At 54.3% G+C, this 14,094-nt stretch overlaps 1 protein-coding gene across 1 annotated transcript; it reads right to left on the minus strand.

The window, feature by feature from the left end:
• Positions 1 to 7,125: 7,125 nt before the first annotated feature.
• On the minus strand, positions 7,126 to 11,540 carry LZTS1 (leucine zipper tumor suppressor 1; the record flags this gene model as incomplete). The annotated part of the gene is made up of 3 exons (XM_082656681.1): positions 7,126 to 7,764; positions 9,192 to 9,983; positions 11,196 to 11,540. The coding sequence occupies 3 exons, from the start codon at positions 11,538 to 11,540 to the stop codon at positions 7,126 to 7,128; spliced, it is 1,776 nt and encodes a 591-aa protein (XP_082512807.1).
• Positions 11,541 to 14,094: the final 2,554 nt, after the last annotated feature.

Genomic DNA, 14,094 nt, shown 5'->3' on the forward strand with positions numbered 1-14,094 from the left:
ATGGCTCCCAGTGCAAGGAGAGATTGATGGGACATCATGGGAAAACAGTCTGTATTATACAGTAGGCTGATAAACTTCTGCTTGGGGACCTAACAAGGCAGGCCTCTCCCACCGAAACAAATATATATATATATGTATATATATATATATTAATTAAAGCTGAACATTTCTCTGTCAAGTTATGTGGAAAGATGCTATTTTACATTTAGCATCTATGTAAGGATTGTGCCATTTTGCAAAATTTGGTCCTACACATGGAAGAACAATGTTTAATGCTTCAGACTTCTCAAGGGTTTTCATAGGAATTGCTGGGCAGAATTGTCTTTGAGGGAGAGGAAGGTGAGGTTAAAGGCTGCTCAGGGCTTGGAATTCCCTGGATGCCCAGTGGTTAAGACACTGTTTGCAGGGGGCACGGGCTTGATCCCTGGTCAGAGAACTAAGATCCCATATGCCACGCAATCAAAAAATGGGCAGAAGACCTAAATAGACATTTCTCCAAAGAAGACATACAGATGGCCAAGAGGCACATGAAAATCTGCTCAACATCACTAATTATTAGAGAAATGCAAATCAAAACTACAATGAGGTATCACCTCACACCAGTTAGAATGGGCATCATCAGAAAATCTACAAACAACAAATGCTGGAGAGGGTGTGGAGAAAAGGGAACCCTCTTGCACTGTTGGTGGGAATGTAAATTGATACAGCCACTATGGAGAACAGTATGGAGGTTCCTTAAAAAACTAAAAATAGAGTTACCATATGACCCAGCAATCCCACTACTGGGCATATACCCAGAGAAAACCATAATTCAGAAAGACACATGCACCCCAATGTTCATTGCAGCACTATTTACAATAGCCAGGTCATGGAAGCAACCTAGATGCCCAATGACAGACGAATGGGTAAAGAAGATGTGGTACATATATACAATGGAATATTACTCAGCCATAAAAAGGAACGAAATTGGGTCATTTGTAGAGACGTGGATGGATCTAGAGACTGTCATACCCAGTGAAGTAAGTTAGAAAGAGAAAAACAAATATCATATACTAACCCATATATGTGGAACCTAGAAAAATGGTACAGATGAACCAGTTTGCAGGGCAGAAATTGAGACACAGATGTAGAGAACAAACGTATGGACACCAAGGGGGGAAAGCAGTGGGACGTGGGTGTGGTGGTGTGATGAATTGGGAGATTGAGATTGACATGTGTACACTAATATGTATAAAATGGATAACTAATAAAAACTGGCTGTTTAAAAAAATAAATAAAATTCAAAAAAAATCCAAGATCAAGGTGAAAAAAAAAAAAAAGAACCTGCTGTATAAAAAAATAAAATTAAAAGAAAAAAAGATCCCGTGACCAACAACAAAAAAAAGCTGCTCAGGGCTGCAGGGATGTTTGGGGGCAATAATGAAAGATGCTGAGGTTACAGCAGTGCCGTGAGACACCTGGCAAGAAAAAGTCTGCTGAGATTCCCCCCACCCCATCCCCCCAGAGAATGTAAGTTTTCCAGGAGAGAGAATTTGGGGTGCAAAGGAGTTCAAGTTAGGAAAGGACAATGGCACAGTCTCCCTAAATGTAGAAATTAGGGGATATTTTGGTTTTCCAACCTTTTGTCCCTGAACCAATTCCCCCCGCCCTTCTAGATACAGCACCGCCTAGGCCCTACCAGCTATATCATCCTGTTTACTTCCTTCATATCACTTCTCAGAATGCAAAAATCACTTGATTTATTTGTTTAGCTCCAGAGTGTAAGCTCCATTAGGAGAAAGACACGACCACTTTTGTTCGCCTCTGTACAATTTCTGGTCTCTAGAACAGGGCTCGTCATAGAGTAGGGGCTCAGTCAATATGTGTTGAATGGATCCATGCATGCACACATGAATAAATGCAATAGTGATACTTCAGGCCTTGAGAAGCCTGGGCTGGGGAGAAATTTGGGGCAGCATGACCTTCCTCATATAACTCAGACCGCACCTGCTGCAGAGGCTGCTTGGGGACCATCGCTGGTTCGCCTCCCCTGATGGGCCCAGCACACAGTTTCTCTATGGCTCCGTGAGAAACCCTGAGAAACTATATATATATAATATATATATATTTTATATATATATATATTATATATTTTATATATATATTATATATATTTTATATATATTATATATATTTTATATACATATTATATATATTATATATATATATTATATATATTTTATATATATATTATATATATATATAGTTTCTCTTTTGTTCTATTTTTTTCTAAAATAATCAGGTTTACGGGGGCTGGCGGTACTCAAGGAGGGCTTGCAGCCTTGACAGCGCTCCAGAGCAAGTGGGGTGGGGAAATCCTTTGCCCCCCACTTTGCTGCCCTTCCTGCAGCTGGAGCAGTCTTCCCATGACCCCATCCCTTTCCAGGCACCCCGCTTTTCTCTTACCCCAAGCCCTATGGACGGAGAGAGGCTTGTTGGTGTGGCAAGGGGACTGCCAGAGGGCATTTGGGTTATCTTTTCCTATGTCATGGAATAAATCACCCTGGATTTATTAGGTGGCTTAAAAACACTGCCATTTAATGTGGTCTGGTCAAGATTCGGGAAGGGCCGAACGGGGGGAAGCAAATCTCTGTTCCATGGAGGTTGGCTGGAACCTGGTCACTCACCTGGAGCCTCGGTGGGAACACAGGACCCTTCCAGCACCATGGGGTCACCCCAGCAGACTGAAGGGGCTTCTTACATGGCAGCTCGGGGCCCCCAAGAGTATGAAAGGGGACGCTGCCAAGCTTAGGCTGCCCTCTAAGCTTCGGCTAGGACCGGCAGAGCATCACTTCTGCTGACTTTGATTGGTGAGTGAGTCCCAGGGCCTGCCTGGTCTAAAGGGGAGGGCGCTGCGCGGCGTGATCCGTGGGAGGTATATTCCCGTGGGCGTCACCAATGAAGCAGCCTGCCAGCCTCGGGTCAGGGCCAGGAGAAGGGGAAGTGTCACCCCAGGCCTGACATGACCCCTTTGCCCCCCACGCTAAGGCCTTGGAATTAAGACAGATGTGCGCTCCTGTCCAGGCTTGGTCAGCTAGCTGCCTCACCTTCCTTGGGCTTTGACGGCTCACCGTACCCTGATGCCCCATCTCGCCGGCCTCCTGTGCTGCCCTGTCACCTGCACGGACAGGCAGGGAGACCAAGGCTGTGTGAACGCCTGCTCTGGAATACATTTCTTGTCTTTCCTCTCCTTCCCACTCCTTTTCTGTCCCACCCTTGCTGCCAAGGCCCCCGCCTGCACACCACCTTCCTGGAGACCCTGATATTTCCCACCCAGAGGCACTGTGTCATGTACTCTTCGTGTGTTCCACACGCTGCCCTGTGTTTTTAACTCCCTCGTTACACATCCCTTCTGTCTCCTGCCACCTGAGTAGAAGAGCCCTCTGAGCCTCGGATCTGGGCCCAGAGCAGTAGGGAATGCTTGCTGGGGTGAACGAGGCAGGTTGGCACCGAGAAGCCTGGACAGATGGCCACTGTGGTGACTGCACCTTCCCAGCTGGGAGGCCCTGGGGTGGTGGTAACAATAGCCACCCTGGTCTCCTGCCAAAGAGGCCATACGCAATAGGCCAAGGAGTTGGCTGGTAAGGTGAGCAGCTGGATGAGAGAGGCAGGGAGGCCTGAGCTTGGGGCTGGGGTTAGGGGGTCTCTGTTGGAGAACTTTCGGCCTTTGCAGGGGACCATGGCCCTTGATCTTCTCTCCCCCCCTCCCCAGGGTCTGCCCAGGGCCTGGTCACAGGGTTGGTGAGGGGTAGGGACCAGCTGCAGGTCTATCTGATACCAAGGCCCCTGCTTTCCTACCAGCCAACACAGCCCTCACCAAGGCTGTCCCCCTGCACCCCCTCCACCCCGCTCCTTCACTGACGGGAAGGGACATCACCTTTCTTATTCCAAGTGCAAAGGCCCCAGGGAGCTGCCGCACCACAGCCAGGGGAAGAAGGGCTGTTGGGGAGGGCATGAGAAATGGCATTCTTTATTCATAAATAAAAACATAAAATTACCAGAAATAGTTTACATGGCCAAAAGGGGGCATCAAAAATAAGATAACTCAAAGCTGTGAAAAGCAGAGCAAACCAAACAAGACCCGACCAAGAGAAAAAGAACTCTATACGTATTCTTCCAAACGCCAGTCCGTCCACAGCCAGCCCGGCCCGGGGCTCCACAGAAGGGGTAAGGAGGGCAGCGCATCCGAGTGCACAGGTGCACGGCCTCCTGCCACAGCAGCTGCCGTTCCAACAGCCCAGGCTGCCTTCTCCCTGGGACCCTTCTCTCCCAAGAGATGGCCCAGCCTGGGCCGGGGAGAGAGCAGGGGCAGAGGCTCAGCAGGTGCTTCTGAGGGGAGAGGTATCCCCCTCCCAGTCCCCACGGAGCTCAGTGCCCCTGGGGGTGGGGCGCGCTCGGCAGGGGTTACCCGAGTACAGAGGCCAGAGGAGAAACCCAGGGTGGGCGCCGCATTGAGAGTCCGGTCACTCCGAGGCCCAGAGGCAGAGTCTCCTCTTGGTGAGGTGGTGCCGGTGTCGCTGTCTTGCTGCAGACAGCGGAGCATTTCATCACCCTGTGGGGAGCAGCAGGGGTGACCCTGCGGCTCTGACCCTGCGAGCAGGTGTGTCAGCAGCCGTGCTCAGAGGGAGGGGCGGCGAGCTCCCACCGGCCCCGGGCCAGGCCGCGGGGTTGACTTTACCCGTCCCCGCTCAGCCTCTGCAGCTCAGAGCCTCCTTCCAGAGAGGCTAGGCGGGGCAAGGTCCAGAAATAGCAGGGAGCTTTTTGCACAGGGAAGGGAAGGGAAACCACACTGCAGTGAGGTCGCTATAGTACACAACACTCGCACTCTGGTGCAACTGGTGCCACTGTGGACCACCCTGCGGTCTTGGGCTGGTGGCAGCCCAGGGAGGGCTCCGCGAGTTGGCCTGGGGCGGGGATGCGGGGTGCAGGGCACGGTCACACCGCAGTGGAGCCCCTTGGCCTCCTTCCCCGGGCTTAGCACCCACCTCTTCACAGCGTGGTCTTGAGGGCACAGCGACGGGCTTTTGGTTGTTCTTTGTGGAGGGAGGGGTCCTCCAGCCTGGGGAGGGGCAGCAGCCCCTTTCTCTATCCCGTGGGGCAGACTCACTGGGAAGGACTCAAACAAGGCACAGGCTGGTGGAGATGGAGGGACCAAGGGCCGTGGCACACGGGGACGGACATCTTTGACTTGGGGGTTTGCATGTGCCCAGTGGAGGGGACTGGCCCCCAGGCAGGGAGAGGGCTCTTGGCCTGTCGATTCCAGGTTTAAATCTAGCCTAAGACTAAGAGTAACGGCTTGAAATTCCAGAAAACCTCCTCTGTTACCTGAAGGCAGGACAGACACAGCTTAACGCAGGGACTGGAAGGCAGAGCCAGAAGCAGGGAAGGTGGCCCTGCCCTCAGCCCAGACTCAGGGAAGGAATGGTGGCCCTGGAAGGATGGGGGGACAGCAGGAGAAGCAGCTTCCCACTCCCACCCCGGGGCTGGAAGGGCCAGGAGTCGGGGACAGAACTGGGGGCACCGGTCTGGGACTGCTGACTACCCAGACGTCCTGGTCCCTCCTGCCTCAGTGAACCCCTCAGCATGCAGGAGTGAGGCCCAGGAATCCGGCGACGGCTGGCTGTCCCAAGAACAGCAGCTGCGGCTAGAGGCAAAAATAGAACGTGGAACAGCCTGGCTGCCTGCGAGATCGGGCTTGCTTCTGAAAAGAGAAGAAAGGAAAAAAGAAGAAGAAAAGAAAATTCCCTGAACCAAGCAACTGAGTAACCACCTTTTCTCTGCACATCTTCAGAAGAGAAGCCCAGCCTCCTGCAGGGCCTGGGTCCTTGACTACGGGGCTCAGGTAGGGCTGCAGGTGGAGAGGGCCAGCTGGTACCCCCCGGGGCTGTTCGGAGGCTGTGTTGGCACCTCTTACTCTCTTTGGCCACTGGCACTCTGGGGCCCCTCCCTGACCTGTACAGAGTCTGCACGTAGCCCTGGAGGTGAGAAGGGGAACGGTGGGCAGTGGGAGGGAGCTGCAGGTGAAGGGGGGAATGCCCAGCCCAGACGACCCTGCGCCATCTCAGGGGACACAGGTTATTCTGCATCCAAGCAAAGGCTTGGCTCTTGGGAAAGAAAAGCAGCTCAAGGTAGCTGCTGGCCAACTTGAAGCAGGTGGGGGAATCCCTACCTCTGGTCCCATGATGAAAGATCTGGAGGCTCCCCTGGGAACAGCTCCAAGTCACACCCTCCCTGTGTGAGGGACAGGGACGTCCTCAATCTTTCCCTCCCAGCACCCACCCCGGGGCCTCGGGTCTATGGCTTTAAGAAGAGTAGTCACAGAGGTCAAAGGCCACCAGCCATCCAGCGGCTGCTTATTTCTGGTCAGCAGGGTCAACAGGGTCTGGCCATTACTACCTAGCTTCTCTCTCGGACCCACTCTGGGTCTTGCTGAGTCTAGATAATCCTGGGCTGGCCCAGCTCTCCCCTCCTTTCTGTGGCCTGCCAGCGTCGGGAAGCTCTGATGTTGCGAAGTCACGTTCTCCACACCTCACTCCAACCCCTACCCCTCCGTGGCCAGGGGAAGACAGCTCAGGTTACGACCAGGTCAGATTCCAAAGCTTCTGGTCACCAATGCTTGTGTTCTATTCCCAAGGCATCCCGATGTGCTGGGGACCAGGGGGGCAGGGGGGCGGTTCGGGGAGGGGGGGGCGAGAAAAGAAGTTGTGGGAAGAGAGGTGGAAGGGAGCTTCCATCCTGGGGAGGCCACTGGCCTTCATGGTAGTCACCACCCTCGCGGGGAGAGGGTATCTCTAAGTAGTTTGAACAAAGGCCAAGGTTTAGGGAGCCCTTAACCAAATGATGGAGATCCGGGGACTCATCTCTTGGCAAAGCTAGAGGTCTGGCAGGCTGCAGGGATGCTAAGCATTGGAATGTGGGCAAGGCGGGGAGAGGCCGTGTAGCAGCCCCTCCCCTCCCCCCCTCCCCTCGAGGTCTGTGCTTCTCTCAGAGGCCTGAGCAGGGGAGATGGGGAGGGGGACCCCCACTCACGGGCTCAGCACCCCTGTCTCCCAATGCCAGGTCCCCGGCTCCCTCCCGGGAGGCCCCTCAGATCTCAGTGGCGATGATGTCCTCATAAGGGATGTCAGCCCCTTCGAGGTCAATCTCAAAGGGCTCCCCTGCACCATCGGCGCGGGCCAGCTGCTGCAGAGTCTTTTCCAGGCGCTGGTTCCGCTGGTACATGGCCAGGTAGCTCTGCTGCAGCTGCTTCTGGTACTGGATCACCTTCTCCTTCTCCTCCTTCCACAGCAGCCGCTCATGCTGGAAGCCCGAGGACATCTGGTCATGGCCCTGCCGCTCCTCCCTGAGCTCGGCCCGCAGCCGTTCCAGCTCCCGCTGCAGGGCGGGCACGTCCTCGGCGGAGGCAGGCCCCAGGGCGGCCGTGTCCCGGCCCCGTGGCAGGGCGGCCTGGGCCTGTAGCTCCAGCAGGTTCACCTTCTCCCGCAGGAGCTCCGCCTCGTTCTTCTTGCGCTGCAGCTCGTTCTCGCAGACCTCCAGCTCCAGGCCCTTGGTGCGCAGCGCGCTCTCCAGGTCCTGCGTCTTCAGCTCCAGGCCCTCCAGCCTGCCCCGCGTATCCTTCAGCTGCGCCTTCAGGTTGAGGATCTCGCTGGCCTTAGCGTTGATCTCCGTCTGGGACTCCTTCAGCTGCTGCTTCAGGAGAGAGATCTCGCCAGACTTCTGGCACACCTGCCGCGGGGCGGGGACAAGAGAGAGAGCCAAGGAGTGAGAGGTGGCACCTGGGTGTTGTGTCCTTACTTGTAAACTGAGGATCAGTCATAGTACCTATTTCTTAGGGTTGCTGTAGAGATGAAATGAAAGAACCTAGGGCCTGGCATTAATAACCACTCTGTGAATTATTATTATAAATATGTTTGCAATATATTTCTGTGTTATTGTGAATGTTTAATTTATTTTATTTATTGTTTTACCATACAGCCTGACTGGATAACCTGGGAGTGAGGTCACAGCAATGGCCAGCTTGGTTCCGGATTAGACAAACAAGGATGGATGCGTTGTGAAGCCAGCACTGGCTGATGCCTCTGACATGCCCTGAAGTGTCCCAAGTCCTGGCTGAGAAACCATGGCTGGGGTAGGGTCTGCTGTGCCAACACTGACGGGAAAGAGGAGAGGGAGTGGTTCCATGGCTAAGGTCCTGTCCTCTTCGGGAAACCCGGCAAACAGAAAGTGACACTCCCTTCCCACCCGTCTAGTGCCTCCATCCGTCACTTCCACCGAAAGGATCCTTTCCTTCTACCCCTGATAACACCTGTTGCTCTGATTTCCAGGATGAGCACAGGCAGCTCAGTGCAAACAGATGCTGTGTGGCCAAGGGTGTGTCACCTCGACCTCGGGGGGTGATGTTGGTCTAACCAGACCCAAGGAGCCCTCAGCCCCTTCCCAGGGCAGGAGTCTTTGGGGTGAATGCCGTGCACACCCCCTCCCGGTCCCCTGCACCACCTCTCAGGTGAGAAAAGAGAGCAGGGTGAGGGGTTAGGCTGTTCTCCAGCGAGGCCAGGCCCAGGCGCTTCACTTGCAGGTGTGCCTGAGTGGGTGCATGTGTATGTGAGCCCCTTTCTTCCTGTTCTACGTTTCCATCTCAGCTCACCAAACAGAAGCCCTTCTCGCACTTCTGTGAGGAATTCTGTCCCTGAGACCTGCACAGATGCGGCCACTCCTACCAATGGGTGGAGTCCCTTGCCTCAAAAGTCACAGAGAATAACTGTGCTCTCTCGTGGCTCTGGGGCCAGCATGAATGCAGGATGGCCTGTGGTCCTCCTGGGCCTCTGTGAGCAGACGCAGTGAGTTGGCCCTCAGACAGTCCAGCTGGGACTCGGCTCTCTTGCTCCAGCTTCTCTGCCGACGACTCGGTTAGTAAGTTCAATTCTGGCCACGAGGCACCGGGGTGGGGAGAGGAGGAAGCCCGGACTAAGAGCACCCCCAACTTGGTTTACCATGGAGCCCCTCATCTGGGTCATGAAATGGGTACTTCAGCCCAGTTTTCCCGGGCAGTTGTGTTCCCCCCCATTGTCTAGAGCCTGGAGGAGAACTGGAGAAGGCTGGGGGGTAGGGGGCGCTGGCACCGAACCCCTGCCCGCCCACGCCCACATCCTCACCTCCCACTGCGTCTCCTCCAGCGCGGGGACGAAGCTGGTCTTCTCCTTCTCATAGGACCTGAGCTTGGTCTCCAGCAGGTCCTGCTCCTTCATGAGGCTTTCGAGCTCCTGCCGCAGCTGCCGCTTCTCCTGCTGTAGTTGGAGCACCTGCAGGTGCAGCACCTGCTGGGCGCGCTGGCTCTTCTGTGCCGCGGGCTTCAGCTTGCCCTTGGGCTCCAGCCCCTCTGGCTCGTCCTTGCAGCGCCGCGGTCGCTCCTCGTAGGCCTGGCTGGCGGCCAGCCCCTTCTCCTCAAAGCTGCGGTGCAGCTTCTGGAGCTCACCCTCCCTCTCCAGCAGTTTCTGCTCCAGGTCCTGGACGGTGCACTGGTCCGTGGAGATGGGGGAGCGGATGGAGCCCTTGTCCGCCCTGCTCGGGTGGGCCAGCTTGCTGCCCCCGTCGGAGAAAGACAGGGCCTTCAGGCTCATCATGTTGCTGTCCTGGAGGAGGATGCCCTGAGTGATGTTGTGGGCTGAGCCCCCAAAGCGGCTGGCGGGCCCCACCGGTGTGACCAGCGGGTCCAGCTGGTAGCTGCTGGTGGTGCTGTGAGTAGGCAGGCTGGACATGGAGTTCCGGCCGGAGTCGGACAGCGCCCCGGAGCACAGGCCGGGCTTCAGCCCCTGCTCCTCGGGCTTGTCTGGAGGCGCAGGGTGCAGCTGGTGGCTGGCGCTCTCGGGGGACGAGTGGAGGATGGCGCCCGACCGTGGCAGCACCGGCTTGAAGGCCGTGGGTCTCACAGCACCCTTCTCCAAGTCCTGGGGAGGAAAACAGGCATATGGATCCCGCGGCTTCCCCTGATGCACCCCCAGCCGGGTAGGCGTGCCGGCCACGTGGCACCTTCCCGGTAGGGAGCCATAGGTGGCCTCACCTGCTGCTCTGAAGGAGCCAAAGGTGGTGAATCTCTCCCGAGGAGGAGAAATTCCTCTGTGCCTGGGGACGTCCTGAAGGGTCATGAGGCACTCTGTATGGTGAACTACAAACCTGTCACCATCTTGACCCACCTTCCGCCCCAAGATACCAAACGACTCTTAGATTCACTGGCTGAGACCCCTGTGCCAGGGCTCTGGGGCTCTGTGTGGTGCACGTAAGGACACTGGACGTGTGTCCTTGCCCCTCGCAGTCAGCCAGGAGCTGGAACACTGGCCGTGACCTGCCCCGGAGGCTGGGGGAATCGCTTGAAATAATCATCCTTTCCCTAAAGCCGTCATTTTCATTATTAGAGGACTTCACAGTTCACAGGCTCTTTACTTTCAAAAGCTTAAAGCTCTATGCAAACATACGGGGCCATTTCCTAGCACATCAACACCAAAGATTCATCTTCCCAGGTGAGGCCAGGGCACTGAATAGGAACAATGTTTTCAGTGTCCACTGGCGGGACCCATGAGAGCTTGAGCCAGCATGAGGGCTGGACCTCTGAGTACGTGGGACTCTTTGCCCTCATCCCTGCTAGACTGATGATGAGAACAAACCCACAGGCCTTAACCAGTCAAAGATGCTTTGGGGCCAGCTGGAGCTGGAGCTGCTGCCCAAGCAGGGCAGAAAAGGAGGGGAAAGCCCACCTCCATGAATCCTCTAAGGAGCGAAGCTGCCAGCTCTCTCCAAGTGCCCTCTCTACCTGTTCCTCCACACGGTCAGCGAGCCCCCTCTCTTTCCCATGCGCTTGAACATGTTGCTGTCGTCCTACCCTGGCAGTCCTGAGTTATAGCCCAGCAGAGCTCAGGAAGGCTTTCATTTCCCCTTTGCTGTCTACTGAAAGCTCACCCAGGACTTCTGCATCAGAGGACTGACCAACGTGCCCATTCCTTTGTCCAGTCTTGCTCTCTGCTGTGGCTGAGCACTCCTGCCCTCTCTGCATCACTCGGCCTCTTGGAGATGTATGCGTTTAGACCTCCACTGCCACCCCTCCCAGCCCCAGGCCTCTCTCCTGCCTTTCCAGCCCAGCCACCCACACCAGAGACCCCGCTTACCATTTCTAGCTGGTTGGAGAAGGGCATGAGCTTGGGTGGGGTGGACGGGCCAAAGTCCACCCCGGCCTGGCCCCCTAGGTCCCCACTGGACAGTGCAGTGTAATCGGGGCGGTGGGAGCCCCGGGCCTTCTGGCTGACCTTGATATAGAAGAAGTCTTCACTCTTGCCCATTTTGGAGCTGGACTTGCCATGACCCGAGTCCTGGGAGAAGCCAAATCTCAGCAGGCCGTCTGAATACCGATTGAGCTTCTTGAGGTGGGAGGACTTGCGCAGTTTGTACTGGGAGGCCCGACAGTGCTTACTGTGGAAGCCATGGCCGGAGATGAGGCTGCTGACGCTGCCCATGGTGACGTGGGGCCGGGGACAGGCAGGGCAGAGCGGGGGACCTGGCGTGGCTGTGGCAGTCCTGGCTCCGCCAAGAGGCTGCGGTCATAGCAGAAGCCTCACAGAGCCTGGGAGAGCCGAGACCTGGAAGGAGACACAAGCGGGAATCAGCCTGGGATGGGGCCGGTCACTGCACAGTCCCCGCCGGTGACTTACAGAGGAGGCATTCGGACAGTGAGATCTGGGCAACAGAGAAATGCATGTTTCTCCTAACAGAAGCTCAGCCCTGTCTCTGTTATTGTCTCTGTTATCTCATTCTTCCTTTGTCCTCTACTTCAGCAAACATCCACTGGGAGCCTACATCGGGAAGGCCCTGTTCTCAGCACTGGGATGCAGAGGTGACTAGAACAGTCCCAGTCCCTGCACTCATGGGGCTTGTGTGTAGCCTAGTGTGGACTGGCCACAAACAGATCAGTGTGTCCAACCTCAAGTGATCTAGGTGCTACGGGGAAAATAAAGCGGAGTGAACGGGATGGCATTCTGGGAGGTGGTTATTTTATGCAGACGGTACGAGGGAGGCCTCTCTGTTGAGCATCATTTGGAGAGACCTCAAGAAAATGAGGGAGCAAGGCACATGGAGATCTGGGAGGAGAAGGAAGAAGCTCAGCGGCAGCCCCAAGGGCAAAGCCCTGAGTTCCTGTGTGGAGTATGCTGGGCATTTGTGAGATTAGCAAGGAGACCAGTCTGGCTGGAGGGTGGTTAGCAAGGGGGGCGCAGGGGATGTGGACGTCAGAGAGCTAGCAGGTGTCAGGCAACAGAGAACCTGGCTGGCCATAAGGGCTTTGGCTATTAGTCTGATGAGCTGAGGAGCCCCGAGATGGCTTTAAGCAGCAGACAACCTGATCTGACTTCGGCTGTGGAGGGTCACCCTGGTTGCTGAATGGAGAAGAGGCCATTGAAGGGACTGGGTGGAAAGTGGTGGGCCAGTTAGGGCAGATGAGGAACTCACATGGCTGGGCCAAGGGTGGTAGTTATGGATTCAAGTTTAGATGTAATTTTAAGGTTGAGCTGATAGGATTAGTTAAAAGATTGGCTGCAGAGAGTGAACGAGTGGAGTCTAGGATGACTCTAATAATTTTGTCTAAGCAACTAGAAAAAGTAAGTTGCCATTTATTGAGATGCAAAAGACCACAGAAGGAGCCAGTCTGGGATGAAGTCGGGGTGGAAAATAGGAGTTTGGTTTAAGACATTAAGTTTGCAAAGCCCATTAGACATCCAAGGAGTGATGTGCAGTAGGGAACAGGATGGCTGTGGAGCGGGGGAAGCTGCAGATTTCCATGTACAAGGCGTTTGTGCGGAGAAGCCAGGTTTGAGACTAGATGAAAAAGCAAAGGCAGGAAGACAAGAGAAATGTGAGGACTGGTTCACGGAGGCCAGGAAGGTGAGGGGGAATGAGAAGGCTGTGAGACAGATGCAGGAGACCCACGAAAAGCAAGGATGAGGATGGTGTCAAGTGCTGCTGAAATAAGATGGTGACTGAGAATCGGTCAATGGATTTGGCCATGTGGAGGCCACCAGTGACCTTGACAAGAGCAGTTTTGGTGGAGTGGTGGGAAGAAAGGCCTGAGTGGAGAGCGTTCAGGAGTAAAAGAGGGGAGAAATAATTGTATCCGTGGACACTGAAAAGTACGTGATAGACTTGGCTTGCATTCCCAGTTATGCTCCCTGCCAGCTATGACTCAGGAGGTAAACACTTTCACATCTTTAACCTTCAGTTTCACAGACACTTAAAAAATTCTTTTAAAGTAATAGGACTGCATCTTCTAATCAATGCTGAAAACAGTAACAACGACCTTGCCAGTCACCAGACAGAGGAATGCACTGGAAGGCAACGCGGGCACTCTCGCAGACACAGGCAAATCGCGAAGCGTCGGTCACGTGATTTTCAGAGCTCGGAAAGGCTGTGTGGCTGTCATGCATTGGGAAGGGGTATTTCTCAGTCAGTCAAAAGACAGATGATCCAATTAAATGGGGGGACTACAAGTTTAATAAAATAGGAAATGCAGAAGGAACCCTGCATTCTTTATTATGCTCTAAATTACCCTGTCAATCCGAAAGGGGCGAGAGACAGCCCAGGTGGGTGATGAGGGTGTATGGGCACAGCTGAGGGAGCCAGAAGGTGAAGGCTCAGATTCAAACGTGCATTGTCATCTTGAAGAATAAAGTGGTTATGTTATGAATGAATACATTCTATATTCCAATCCTAAAAGTACAACACAACAAAACAGCATTGTGTAAGCGTAATGTATTTTTTCCTATGAAAAGCTTTTATTAAACTGATGGCCTCTTAGAATCAGGGAACCACGGTGATGCCTCATGCGGTCATTATGAGCAGTTTATTGGATCCCATCAGAAGCTAATAGGTCTGGTACATTTATTGAAAGCCTAGTACATAGTTGGTGCTCCATAAATGGGAGGTATTTTCATTGGTATCTATGATTTATATAACTATAATTGTTCTCTCCAGCATTCGTCATCCCTGTGTTGTCTTCAATGGCCATATCTCATTTTCCAG

Source organism: Grampus griseus, assembly GCF_964374135.1.
Source record: "Grampus griseus genome assembly, chromosome: 6".
NCBI lineage: Eukaryota > Metazoa > Chordata > Mammalia > Artiodactyla > Delphinidae > Grampus > Grampus griseus.